At 33.5% G+C, this 15,382-nt stretch overlaps 1 protein-coding gene across 1 annotated transcript in view; it reads left to right on the top strand.

The window, feature by feature from the left end:
• Positions 1-6,914, top strand: part of LOC106877735 (sodium/potassium-transporting ATPase subunit beta-1) — a 39,696-nt gene extending 32,782 nt beyond the window's left edge. Inside the window, exons 5-6 of the mRNA XM_014926741.3 lie at positions 1,539-1,640; positions 3,537-6,914. Coding sequence (XP_014782227.1) covers positions 1,539-1,640; positions 3,537-3,773 — 339 coding nt within the window. The 3' untranslated portion in view covers positions 3,774-6,914. The remainder of the gene's footprint in view (positions 1-1,538; positions 1,641-3,536) is intronic.
• Positions 6,915-15,382: the final 8,468 nt, after the last annotated feature.

Genomic DNA, 15,382 nt, shown 5'->3' with positions numbered 1-15,382 from the left:
TTTTCAATTGTCTTCTATTACATATATATATATATATATATATAATTCCAAGAAAGTTAGAGGTTGTGAATCCAACCAACTAAGGGATAATATCTATCCAGTATACCGCTGGTAGAATACCCAATTATTAATACACAAGTGTTTTTTCATTGCATGGCAATTACATTACTGAATGTAATAAATGGGGGAGGGTAAAAAGTTGTTTTACCCTTAATTTATATGGCAATAAGAAAATGGAGGGGATCAAGAGGTGGTATTCATCAACTTTTAGACATTATATTATGTCTCTTGATTTATTTTTTTCTATATTCTACGTTATATATTTTGATAATTACTGGTATTTTCATATATTATATATGTAAAGCATAATATGTTATACATGTATGTATATTGTTATAACTTTTTTTTAAAATAAATAAATAGACATAATATAATGTCAAAAAGTTGATGAATACCACCTCTTGATCCCCTCCATTTTGTTATTGCTATATATATATATATATATACATATGGTAATTTCATCATATTGAACCATTGATCCCAACACATTTTTTTTCTCTCTCCATTTTCTTTCCACTCAATCCTTTCTGTCAAAGAGTCTAAGCTCGGAATGTCAAAAACCTTTCTGGTCTTCCCAAGTGTTAAACTAATACACCTGTTTGTTGTTCCCGAGGGAGTGTAGCTAGGGTAAATGGCGCCCAGGGCAAGCATCAAAATTGTGCCCCCCCCCCCAACAAAATGTGGTAACTTGCTTAGAAATGGCTTAATTAGAAAAATTGCACCCTACTCAAAGTGGCGCCCAGGGCATGTGCCCTGGGCGCCCCACCCTGTGAAAGTACTGATTAGTTACCTATACAAAGAATGTTGAACATTACAGTTAATATTCAACTGCAAGGTAACTATATAAACTGTGGTTTATATATATTTATCTATTATAATTAGATAACAAAATAGAAAGATAATTAATAAATTATTATTTATTAATTAAAAAATTGACAATCCTCTCTTACAGCTGTTTCAATTCAAGACTTTTGCAGCCGTTTACTCAACAGCCACTCTTGCGCCTATCAACAAATATTTTGAAATATGTCATCGCAATTGCCGTGATTAATAGTTTAAACAATTCTAAATGCTTCTTTTTGGAACATTGGATCCTGAAGCAGATAAGCTATAAATGATAGCTTCTGAATATTGGATACAAAATGTTGAAGGCTTCAACTATTTCTCTCCAAAGGGATTTTCGACCCACTATTTCCATATTTTTATTCTATTTACAGCTTATTTGCTTCAAGATGTAACATTCCTAAACAGAATTATTTCATATTTCTCTTTTACTTGTTTCAATCATTTAACCGTGGCCATGCTGCAGCACCAGAACTTTATAAATTCTTACAACATCAATTCTTGATGTATTTTTGTATATTTTGTAATGATTATTTCCCATTGAATTTCTGTTTTTTTTTCCTTTTTTTTTTTCACTTTGTGTTACTAAAAATAAATAAAATTGGATTAAATTTCTGTTTGTCTTTTTATCGCAGATCTATGACTGGATTCCAGAGCCGTTTGGCAATGACTCTGTGCCAGAAGACGCTCGTGACAACTGGGATAGTTCTTTCATTACTGTAACTTGTCGCGGTGAAGTTAGTGTCACCTTTTAAATCCATTTTCTTCATTGTTAATTCCGTTTTATTTTATAAGTATTATTAGGAATTGCATGCAAAAAGAAATTTTAATATTTTGTGTTATTACAAAATTATAAGCAATTTATTGCACATTAATTTTAGCAACAAAATCTTATATGGACCCCCAAAGGGTCATATAACACCCCAGTTGAGGGCCATTGGTTTAAACAATCATTTACCCTAGCCCAATCTGTCTATAATTTTTATGTTCAAATTGGCCAGATCCATCCTTTCACACTTACCCTACAATGTCATTCTTAAAATAAACAATCAAAAATCAATCAATCAATCACTTGAGCGAGGTCGTTACCAGTGCCGCTGGACTGGCTCCTGTGCAGGTGGCATGTAAAAAACACCATTTTGAGCGAGGCTGTTGCCAGTACCATGTGACTGCCTTCGTGCCAGTGGCACGTAAACACACCCACTACACTCTCGGAGTGGTTAGCATTAGGAAGGGCATCCAGCTGTAGAAACTCTGCCAGATCAGATTGGAGCCTGGTGCAGCCTTCTGGCTTGCCAGTCGTCAGTCAAATCGTCCAACCCATACTAGTTCACTTGTGGTAGGTTAGCACAGAATAAGGTGTCGCTGCCAAATTCCCGTTCGAAATATGTAGTTTTCAAAGTGACAACTAGTCACTGATCTTATTTATTCACAATACTTTGAATTAATCACACATTATCTTGTAGCTTTAATATTTCAATGGTATGTTGTTACATTTTTAGAATGACATTGTAGGGTAAGTGTAAGAGGTTGGATCTGGTTGCTTTTAACGTAAAACATGTAGCACATTTGGACCGGCTTTGGCTGGATTAAATGCTGAAAGGTTAAAATATCCATATCTATATTTATACTTAGAATCTCATCCTATTGTAGTCACAATCATTGATGGTGAATAGAAGATGAAGAAACTGCGTGGAACACTGATGAAGATGGCAATTTCAATGAAACTCAAGGAATTGGTGCATGCTATTTGTGTGGGCAGTGCTTGGTGCTGGTGCCATATAGAAAGCATCCAGTCCACTCTGTAGAGTGGTTAGTGTTAGGAAGGGCATCCAACCATAAAAACTCTACAAGAACAGATCTTGCTGGTGCCATGTAAAAAGCACCCAGTTCACTCTGTAGAGTGGTTGGCATTAGGAAGGTCACCAAGCCATAAAAACCATGACAAAACAGACCTTGCCAGTGTTGGTGCTGTGTAAAAAGCACCCAAATCACTCTGTAAAGTGGTTGGTGTTAGGAAGGGCATCCAGTCATAAAATCCACAACAAAGCATGGTGCAGTCTGGTAGGTGTAGGAGTGGGGTGCAGGCATATATTTCACTTGTGTGATGCCATGTATTTTTTATTTGCCCCTTCGTTGCCTCACAACCTTACTCATATTATTTGTGTGGTTTTTATCTATGTCCGTCTATTTATCTATCCATCCATCCATCCATCTCGTCTATCTATCTATCTATCTATCTACGTATCTATTTATCTATCTATCTATCTATCTATCTATCTATCTATCTCTCTCTCTATCTGTCTATCCATCTATCTAATTATCTATCTATCCATCCATCCATCTCGTCTATCTATCTATCTGTCTATCCATCTATCTAATTATCTATCTATCCATCCATCCATCTCATCTATCTATCTATCTATCTACGTATCTATTTATCTATCTATCTATCTATCTATCTATCTATCTCTCTCTCTATCTGTCTATCCATCTATCTAATTATCTATCTATCTATCTATCTATCCATCTGTCTATCTATCTATCTATCTATCTATCTATCTATCTATATGTAAAATTCTTTTATTTTATAATTTATGTCATTATTGTTTCATTTTCTTTTTTTTTTACAGAGATCCACAGACAGGGAAAATATTCAGGATATCAACTATTTTCCGAAATATGGCTTCCCAATCAAATACTTCCCCTACCTCAACCAAAAGGGCTACCATGCTCCCATCGTAATTGTTGAGTTGAAAGTTAAACGTGGAATATTACTGATGATTGAATGTAGAGCTTATGCCAAAAATATCGTTGTTGATCGATTAGAAAGGCAGGGTGCTGTTCATTTTGAAATTCTTGTTGATTAAGTTGGTCCATTAAAAAAAAATAAATAAATAAAGTAATAATAATAATAAAAAGAAAGTTAAAAAAAAAGCCACCGATAAAAATCACTTCAAAAAATATAAAAATAATAAAAAAAAGAATTTCTATAAAAAATTTTGAAAAATAACAAAAAGAAAGAGAAGACACCATTAAACAAGTAAGGTGTGGGGGAAGTTAAGAATCTTGAAGATTACAATCTCGTAGTGAGATGCTTACGAAAAAAGTTAACTTTTATTGGTTCATATCTTTGTATTAGCTGTATAATTATAATTATAATAATTATTATTATTATTATTATTATTATTATTATTGTCAAAATAATGTTATCCAGGGTGATGAAATATGTCTTAGGGAGTCATTCTACTGTCAGGAAACATTGAACATTAACATGTTTTCGCCATCAAAATATGGCAAGACACTTCCTTTCTCCTTCCCAATTTTCTTTCTTTCTTTCTTTCTTTCCTGATTTCCTGATCACTTCTTAATGAAGTTAGCAAATATTGAGGATTAAAAAATTTTCTATAAGATTCTGGAAAGTTAGGAAATGTGTTATATATATATATATATATATATATATATATATATATATATATTGCATTATATATGTGTGTGTGTGTTTCCATCGTTGTATATTCTTCAGAAGAAAGCCTTTAAATACTGCTCATGAGAAGCTGAGCGAAACAACATTTGACAAAAAGCTGATGATAAAATTACAAAAGCAGAAAATTTGATGCAAGAAAAATACTGTAAATACACACACACACATACACTCTCCTTCCTAATTTTCTCTCTATCTATCTTTCCATTAAGCCATCTTTCTATCTGTCTCTCCTTTTTAATCTTGTTCCTCTAACAATTGCTCTTCTGGTGTGATTTCCTGCATTGATTATTGATCTGTTGAGAATCAAAAGAGCAAACTACACTCAAAGGGATATTTATCGCTAACAGTCTCAAATCTAGATCGTATTACTATCGATCGTCGTTTCCTAATCAATAAATAATCATTAGTTCTTTCCTCGGAGCTATGGTGTCAAACGAAACTTCAAATCAAAACAACTCTTTTTAAGCATGTTTCATCTTTTTTTTTTTTTTTTTTTCTTCATCTGAAATAATTTCGACTGACTTAAATTGAGTAAAAAATTATAGGTTACCTCCCCTGGAATTTTTCAAAAGAAAAAAAGATTTTTTTTTTTTGTTCTTAAGTTTAAAAATGTGTAGAACGTTTTAGAATGCTATGGGCATTTCTCTTGTTGAACATAAATATTAATATTTTTTTTTTTTTTTTGTTGGTTTATATGTAGTTTCACAACACTAATTCGAACTGTACCCTGCCATTCAACTCATGTGTGTGCAATCACTGTTGGATTCTCTGTCTTGTTTCCATTCCTTCTTCTTCTCCTTCTCTCTCTCTCTGTATATATATATATATATATATATATACATATATACATAATCTCAAATTCTTGGTCTAGCCAACAGTGATTTTTTTTTTTTTCTTACAAGCACCATATTGGTTTGTCTTTGAGCAGTTTTAACATTTTAACATTTCATACATTGGAAAAAGCTGACCTAACTTTGTTTTCTACGGCTACTGTTTTTAAGTTTACATACTTTTTGTTTTTTCTACTTTAAAAGACATTTAGGAAATTTCAATTCCCATATCATTCATATCTTCCGCATTTCTTATATGAATCTGTATATATTTGGTTTTCACTAAAATATAAGCATTTTTTCATTTTAGCCTAATGTATATATATATATATATATATATATATATATATATATATATATATATAAATGTCTTTTCCAAGCCAGTTACTGTTTATAAGGCTATTCATTATTTCAATTAAAATATGTATGTATTTTTTAAAATTAGTTTGCATTATAACTAGAAAAATAACTAGTATAAATTTTAGATTTTGCTAGAAAATTAAAAAATTTTTTTTTTTTAAAGTTAGTTAAAAGCAAGCATTCATCTCATATAGATCTGCTTTTTTAAAAAAAATATATATATATACCCCTCCTCTCTACATTTGGGCATTTAATAAAGCATATTAACATTACAATATTGGAAAATGCCCATTTTTGTTTTGGCTTGTCTGATTTCTTCCTTTTCATTTCGATGATACATAATTATATTTCTCCTTTTTTTTTTTTTTAGTTTTCTTTCCCTTTTTTTTCTTTCAAAAGGATTAAAAAAAAATTCCCCCTGTCCTAAGAGTTATTCTAATGATAAACACTGATGTGTTAAACCTATATATTTATACAGGCATCCATACATAAATACATGTGTGTGTGTATATATATATATATATATATATATATATATATATATGACTCTCCAAGCATGGATTTTCTGGTTGGGAGCAGCAAGAAAATGTAGTTTTTAGAATACCTAGTGATTCAGATTACTGGTGAAGGCAATCTTATTTATTTTGATTATTAATTTTTTTTTTAATTAAATCTATATCTTCTTGTTATTTCACTGTTAGTTTCTTATTGTGGCTACCATGTAAATATATTTTCCAGATTTGCAGGAAAATCTAATCTTTCGTTTAATATTCATGTGTCACACATTTAAAAAAAAAAAATAATCATTTTTATTTAGAAATATGTTAAAAAAAAAAAAAAAAATTATTATTATTACTGTATTTTTATTATTATCATTATTATTAACATTATGATTTGAAATAATGGAATAAAGTTAATAATGGATTTAAATTACATTTAAAAAAAAAAAGAAGTTTTTGCTATATATTTTAGAATTCTTTTATATTTTTTTTTTATTTTTATTATTTTTATTTTTTTTTTTCCCTTTCTTTTGCACACAAGACTTTAAAATAATAGCACACTTTTCAAAGAAAAGAGCTCGCTACTGTTATCTCTGTCATTTAACCGAAGCAAAGATATTCATTTTTAAGATGTGTATTTCATTGTAGATAGTTTATGGGAGAAAACAGGCCTTGAAATTGGCAGGCATAGAATAAATACTCTAGTTTTTTTTTTTTTTTTTCTTCCCCCTCATTATTTTAATTTTTTTTTTTTTTAATAGTCAACTTGTACTTTAAACCTCACTTTTGTGTATTTTTTCTGAAATATCCTAAATAAATCATTAACCAAACACTGCTTCGTGTTTTTTTTTTTTTTTAATCTTAACCCTTTAGCATTCAGATCAAATGTAATGCTTATTTATTCACATTGTTTTTAATTAACCTTGCATTATCTCATAGCTTCGATATTTCGATGATATGATTGTTTATTTTTAGACAAATGACATTGTAGAGTTAGTGTGAGAGCCTGGATCTGGCCAATTTGAAAATAAGTAAAATATTTGAGCCTATTTTGGCCAGTTTAAAATGCTAAAGGGTTAACCAGTGTTGTATTGCTATTTTAGATGCGCAAAGGGAGATACAAGGTTTATACGAAACAACAAAGATTTTTGATTTTAAATCAGAGTTTAGTTTTGTTTCATTTTTCTTAAAGAAAACAATTTCTATGCATCAAAACAAGTTTTAAGTAATTTCCTCTCTAGCATTTGAAAGAAAAAATCAAATCAACAACCACACCATACAACTTTGGACTTCCAACTACTCAGCAATTTTCTTTTCCAGTTTAAAATATTTACAAACTTTTCTTGTTGTTAAATGTTATTGCCTTTCTGGAAGACACCCCCCCCCCCCCCCACTAACCATCTTCCCCCCTCCCCCGCTCATCTTAAATGAGATCCAAGCCTGCAATGCCTTGTTATCTAGTATCCCACTATGGTTGATGGTAGAATTGTTAGTAAAAGAATTGTTACATTTCAATAGGTTGAACTCAATTACTTCACCAGCTATTGCTTACAAGGGAAGTTTATTATTATTATTATTATTATTATTATTATTCAGTGGTTCCTTGTTATTATTATTACTATTAACAATATTCTGTCAGTTCTTATATTAAATTATTATGACCATCATCATCATCATCATCATCATTATTATTATTATTATGGACTAAATTACCCATGGAAAATTTGGTCCTGCATTCCAAAGTTCACTTTTAATGCTAAATTTTATTTTATTTTTATTATTATTTATTATTTATTTATTTTTTTTAGATGTTGCAAATAACCCTTTGTTGATGGACCGCATGTATTATTATTCTCAATAATAATAATAATAAAAATATTACTGTCATTAATATTATTATTATTATTATTATTATTGTACCCAAGAAGTACAGTTCTAAATAAAGAACATTACAAATTAAGAAAGCTATTATTTGTTTCTATTTTCCACTTTAATTGATAAGTATTCGTGCTATTTATTGTAAAGCAAGTTTATACTTTTTTTTTTCTCAAAGCCTCATCATCTTTCATTCAAACTATACATTCTAACTGATATTAGTTTTAGCATTGGCATCGTTTAACCAAAGATTTCTAATCAACTTAAGAGCAGATTTGATGATCGAAGAACACAGGTAGATCTTGTCTAAGTTATTGATTAGCAATTTGTTATTTGTTACCTGATTGTTATAAACATGTTGACTGGAAGTGAATATTTAAGCTTTCCAATTAAAAAAAATTCTACCCAAAACCTCACAACATCACTACTTCCCCCCCCCCCTTTTTTTTTTGTTTCTGCATTTTATCAACTTGTCTTGGTTACCACAAAACAACTACAATTAACCTCATATTCCATCATCATCATTGGGGGGACAAACATAGACACACAAACACACGCACACACACATATATATATATACAACGGCTTCTTTCAGTTTCCACCTACCAAATCCACTCACAAGGCTTTGGTTGACCCGAGGCTATAGTAGAAGACACTTGCCCAAGGTGCCACGCAGTGAGACTGAACCCAGAACCATGTGGTTGGTAAGCAGGCTACTTACCACACAGCCACTCCTGCGCCTATAATAATAATAATTAGAAGAATTTTTCTAATTCTGGCACAAGGCCAAAAAACTTTTGGGGTAGGGCTCAAGGCCAGAACATTTCAGTGAGTCAGTTACATCAACATTGGTGCCCAGCTGGTGCTTATTTTATTGACCATGAGAGGATGAAAAGCAAAGTCAACCTTGGCAAAATTTGAACTCAGAATGTAAAGGTAAAAGAAATGTTGCTAAAGCGCAGGAGTGGCTGTGTGGTAAGTAGCTTGCTTACCAACCACATGGTTCCAGGTTCAGTCCCACTGCATGGCACCTTGGGCAAGTGTCTTCTACTGAAGCCTTGGCTGACCAAAGCCTTGTGAGTGGATTTGGTAGACAGAAACTGAAAGAAGCCCATCGTATATATGTATATGTATGCATGTGTGTTTGTGCCCCCACCATCGATTGACAACCGATGCTGGTGTGTTTATGTCTCTGTAACTTAGCGATTTGCTCAACTAAAGGTGGTGCTCCAGCATGGCTGCAGTCAAATGAGTGAAACAACTAAAAGAGTAAAAGAATAAGCATTTTGCCTGGCGTGCTAACGGTTCTTCCAGCTTGCCGTCTTAATGTTAATAATAATGGTTTCAAATTTTGCCACAAGGGCAGCAATTCTGGGGGAGAGGATGAGTCAGAAAATTGATCCCAGTATTCAACTTGTACTTAATATATCAACCCTGAAAGGATAAAAGGCAAAGTTGACCATCGGGGAATTTGAACTCAGAACGTAGCAACAGGCAAAATGCCACTAAGCATTTTGCCTGGTGTGTTAATGATTCTGCCAGCTCACCATTTTAATAATAATAATAGACAAGGAAAAAGCCAGATATAACAATAATGGACAAGGTGAAGTAAATTTGATTACTGATGGATCCATCATGTCCATTTGATTCCAGGATAGTGAAGAAAGATGAAGAAAATTTTTTTTAAATGCAACCCCTTAAGGTTTGAAGATTGTGAGGATTTGGAATATGAAATCTGTAAAAGTTGTACCTGTGATAACTGGTGCAATGAAAGGATGAAAGACACAGTCAACTTCAGTGGTATTTGAACCCAGAAGAAATGCTAAGCATTTTGTCCAGTGGGCTAACAATTCTGCCATCTCAAGGGGTCTGAAATTATGGGGGAGGGCCTAAATCAATTACATTGACCCCCAGTGTTCAACTGGTACTTATTTTATCAACCCTGAAAGATGAAAAGCAAAACTGCCCTCAACAGAATTTGAACTCAGAACATAAAGAATTTCACTGAACTCAGAAATTAAAGAGCTAGAAAAAAATGCTGCTTATTATCTTGATGGTGCGCTAACCATTCTTCCAGCACATCGCTGCTAATGATGATGATCTATGCTGGATCATAGATATAGCATGCCCAGCAGATAACAAGGTATGCGATAAGAAAGAAAGAAAAGTCGATAGATATGACAGGTTAGCTTGGGAAGTTAAGCAGTTGTGGTCGATGAAAAAGGTGGTAGGAGCCCTGGGAACAGTGAGCAAAAAAATTTTGAGAAGTACATGGAACAAATAGGGGCTGCAATAAGGGTGGAGCACTTGCAGAAAACAGCACTGCTTGGAACTTCGAATACTCCAGAAGGTGCTCGAAAAATAAGAAGTGTTACCTTAGTTCACTGGTAGTGAACAGCTGACACTGTAGCACATCTCTAGCGTTAGAAGCTGTGCAAAGGCAATGATAATAATAATAATTACTCAACTCCCAACATGGCTGAAAAAGATTGGTGCAAGTGTGAAAGTAGAACACTCACAAAAATCAACATTGCTTGGAACTGCAAGAATTCTTCACAAGGTTCTTGAAACATGACCAGTAAACAAGTGTCACTTTAGTCTGCAGGCTGTGGACAGCTGACACTTTCCATCAGACCCAGTAAAATAAGCTGAGAGTTTTCATCAAAGAATAATAATAATAATGATAATAATAATAATAATAGTAATAGTAATAGTAATAGTAATAATAATAATAGTAATAATAATAATAATAACAATAATAATAATAACAACAATAACAATAATAATAATAATAATGGTTTCGAATTTTGCCACAAGGGCAGCTATTTTGGGGAGGGGATAAGTTGATTACATCAACCCCAATATTTTACTGGTACTTAATTTATCGACCCTGAAAGGATGAAAGGCAAATTTGAACTCAGAACATAGCGACAGATGAAATACTGCTAAGCATTTTGTCCAGCATGCTAACGATTCTGCCAGCTCGTCACCTTGATAATGATAATAATAATAATAATAATAATAATAAATCATCGACCCCCAAAAGGTTGAAAGGCAAAATTCACCTCAGAAAGATTTGAACTTCAGAACAGAGAGGGTCGGGAGAAATGCTTCTAAGCAATTTGTCTGACACATTGACAATTCCGCCATCTCACCGTCTTAATATGAGTAATAATGTTGATGATGATGATGATGCGGAGGAGGAGGAGGCTGATTATGATGATGATAATGGTGATGATAACAATTTAAAAAATTTTAATGATTAAGTTATCAGATTACCCAAGTCCAAGGCCACGAGCTTTGCGGTTAACGACACACGATGGTCCTCGCGTCACTAACGAGCATATCACCTACAAAGCAAAGAAATACATGAGCCTATGCATGGTCACCCAAGCTGCTTGAAATAGCAGCCAAATCTTGCTCGAATTGCTCCCACCACTACCACCAATACTATCACCACCACCACCACCAACACCAACACAGCCATCACCACCACCACCACCACCACCACCACCACCACAACTGCTTCATCTTTGAATTGCCCAGCTTCCTGCACTTACATCATAAATAATACAAGATGAGCTGGTATGTGTGTAGATGTATGTGTGTGTGTGTGTGTGTGTGTGTGTATGTGTGTGTGAATGCGTGTGTGTGTGTGTGTGTGAGTGTGCATGAGTGGGTGTATGAATGTATATGTTTTGTGTCTATGTGTTTCTATCTGAGTATCCATGTGTGTGTGTGTGTTTGTGTGTGTGTTTGTGCCTATGTGTGTGTTTATTGTGTGTGTTTGCTTCCTGCATTTACATGGTTCTATATTAATAAGTGGATATTTATTTACACACACACACACACAAATGAAAACACACATATACACTCGTGCACACACATACACACACACAACTTAACATGGAGACATCGACTTTTTGACTGATGGAATTTTGTAAAGTCATGTCTGTAAATATGCTCTGCCCACTCCCAACCACCAACCTCCGTGCCCTTCACAATCAATCTCTCAACAATTACTCAGCATTTTTAATTAAGAGGGGAAACACAAAACAAAGCATATTGTCCAGCACCAGCTTGTTTATATCTATCTATCTATCTATCTATCTATCTATCTACCTGTCTGTTTCTTTGTCTATCTATCTATTTATTTATCTGTGCATGTATGCATGTATGTATGTATGTATCTATCTATCTATCTATCTACCTGTCTGTCTATCTGTCTGCTTATCTATCTATCTATCTATCTATCTATCTATCTATCTATCTTGTCTTCCTACGTCATAGATAAATAGATGTGTGTACATACGTTCATACATACATATATATACATACACATATAAATACATACATGCACACATATGGGGCCCATGAAAAAAAAAACCTTACTCTCAAAGAAAGAATAAAAATTTGCCTTTCATCCTTTCAGGGTCGATAAATTAAGTACCAGTAAAATATTGGGGTTGATGTAATCAACTTATCCCCTCCCCAAAATAGCTGCCCTTGTGCCAAAATTCGAAACCATTATTGTTGTTGTTGTTGTTGTTATTATTATTATTATTATTATTATTGTTGTTATTATTATTATTATTATTATTAAGGCAGCAGCTGGCAGAATCATTTGTATGTCGGGCAAAATGCTTTGCAGCATTTCAAGCACTGGGGTCGATGTAATCAACTAGTCCTCTCCCACCAAATTTCAGGCCTTGTACCTGCAGTAGAAAGAATAAAAATTTAAATAAACAAACAAATGAAACAATTAAGCAAAGCAGTTCGTCAAAATATTCCCTAGGGATTAATAGAAATCAAAATATATGATACAGTCAGTCAGTGGTGATAAAGTGTGAGTAAATTTATATACATATTAATGCATACACACACACACACACACACACACACACACACACACACACACACACACACACACTCATCAAAATAAGTACCATAATAATCGACATATTTTTGCCAAGTTTGTTTATTCCGGTAACATAAAAATCTTGAGTTCTGGAACTGATGGACTCTTAAAATCCACTTTCAGCATCGGTCTGATTTTTTAACTCTTTCTCTCGCAGGAAACCATCAAGGTGCTTGAAAAAGTGGCAGTCGATAAGAGAAAGGTCTGAGCAATAAGCTGGGTGGGGAAGAACTTCGTAGCCAAGTTCCCTCACCTTCCGGAGCATCATTAGCGAAATGTGCAGTCAAACATTGTCATGAAGAATGACTGGTTCTCTTCTTTTGACCAGTCTGAGACGGAGGAGTAACAGTTTTTCATTCATTTTGGCAATTTCATGGCAATATGTTTCTGCAGTAATGGTTTTTCCAGGTTTTATGAAATTGTAGTGGATGAGTCCAGCAGTACACCACCAAACAATCACCATAACCTTCTTTTTGAAGACCTTGGCTTTAGGGAAGGTTTTCGGTGCTTCATTTTGGTCCAACCACTGCAAAGAACATTTTTTATTATTGTACAGAAACCACTTTTCTTTGCCAGTTACAATACAGTTGAGAAATGGATCGGTCTGGTTACGGAGAAGAAGCGATGAGCAAATCTCATATCTGCGCATTTTCGGATTTTCATTCAAATCATGTACGACCCATTCGTCGAGCTTTTTTGATTTTCTGAATGCATGCAAATGGTTGCAAGCAGTTTTCTTTAGCATTGTATTTGATGTTAGCATTGTAGTTATGGGTACCCACCCCCTTAGTTTCCTGGTAACAAATATTTTTAGACCAAGTCCACCACAGCATACATGCCAGATGGTTTGCCTTTTGCTTTTTACTTTAATATTTACATACATACATACATGCATGCATGCACATACACACACATGTACGCACAACCATGCACACACACACATCTATACATATATGCACACATGTACACACACATACATACACATATGCACACACACATACATACATACACACACATAGACACATACATACACTCACACATATGTATACATACATATGTGCATACATACATACATACATACATCCATACATACATACAAACATACATACATAAATACATACATACATCCATCCATCCATCCATACATACATACATACATACATACATTCTTAGATAAAAATTGAAAGTGGAAACTGTACCGAAGAATGTTTACAGCTTTTTTTTTATTCTTTTATTTTTAATTGGACAGGATAATATTTTTATTGTTGCATTAAGTGACTGTTATATAATATTACCAGTTTCAATGTAAATGTCCATTTTATCAAATATAAAAAATCAAATTCAATGATTAGGAAATAAAACAAAAATTTAAAAAAATGACAAAACAAAAAAAATTGGAAATTTAAAGCAGTTTCTCCTCATATACTATGCTTGATATTTCCTCTTAAGGTCTCTTCTTACATGTGTTGTCTATGTAGGGGGTTGGAGTGGGGGTCAAGAGGTCAAGTGCCAAAAATTTTACTGAATTGAATTGCAAATTTCCTTAACTTTGAATTCTTTGTATTTGATAAAATGGACATCCACATCGAAACCGGTAGCATTTTATAAAATTCACCCAATGTAAAAAATACAAAAATACTTATCCTATCCGACTGAAAAGGGGGAAAAAAGGGAAAAGATCTTTAAATGTATGTATGTATGTATGTATGTCATTACTGTATAGAGTGCTCTGTAGAGTACTCAGCCACTTGCACATTAATTTCATGAGCAGGCTGTTCCATTGAGTGGACTGGAGCAGTGTGAAATAAAGTGTTTTGCTCAAGGACACAACACGTCACCCAATCCAGGAATTGAAACCACAATCTTATGATCATGAGTCCAACACACTAACCACTAAGCCACGTGCCTCCACAAAAGTAAAGTAACCTTCTCAAGTCATGCTGACTCATAAGAGCCACATTATTTACATTATTTACATTTGACGGATATTTGTCCTCATCTTGTTTGTTGTTAACACAATGTTTCGGCTGATATACCCTCCAGCCTTCATCAGGTGTCTTGGGGAAATTTCGAACCTGGGTTCTTATTCCTAAGGTATTTTTCAATGTTGTTGTTGTTATTATTATCATTATTATTATTATTATTATTAATATTATTCAGGTCACTGCCTGGAATCGAACTCGGGATCTTGGGGTTAGTAGCCCGCACTCTTAACCACTACGCCATATGCCCGAAAAATACCTTAGGAATGAGAACCCTGGTTTGAAATTTCCCCAAGACACCTGATGAAGGCTGGAGGGTATAGCAGCCGAAACGTTGTGTTAACAACAAACAAGATGAGGAAAAATATCCGTCAAATGTAAATAATGTACATAATTCCTCATCTTTTAAATATAGAACTGTCATAAGGGCCACTTTCCTGGTTTCCATGGCATATATATTCTCCACCTGGATGGGATGCTGGTCTGTCGTAGGGTGACTCATTTTTGCCAGCTGAGTGAACTGGAGC

Source organism: Octopus bimaculoides, chromosome 19, assembly GCF_046866305.1.
Source record: "Octopus bimaculoides isolate indiv1 chromosome 19, ASM4686630v1, whole genome shotgun sequence".
In the NCBI taxonomy this organism is placed as follows: Eukaryota; Metazoa; Mollusca; class Cephalopoda; order Octopoda; family Octopodidae; genus Octopus; species Octopus bimaculoides.
This window is presented reverse-complemented; position numbering and strand designations above follow the sequence as displayed.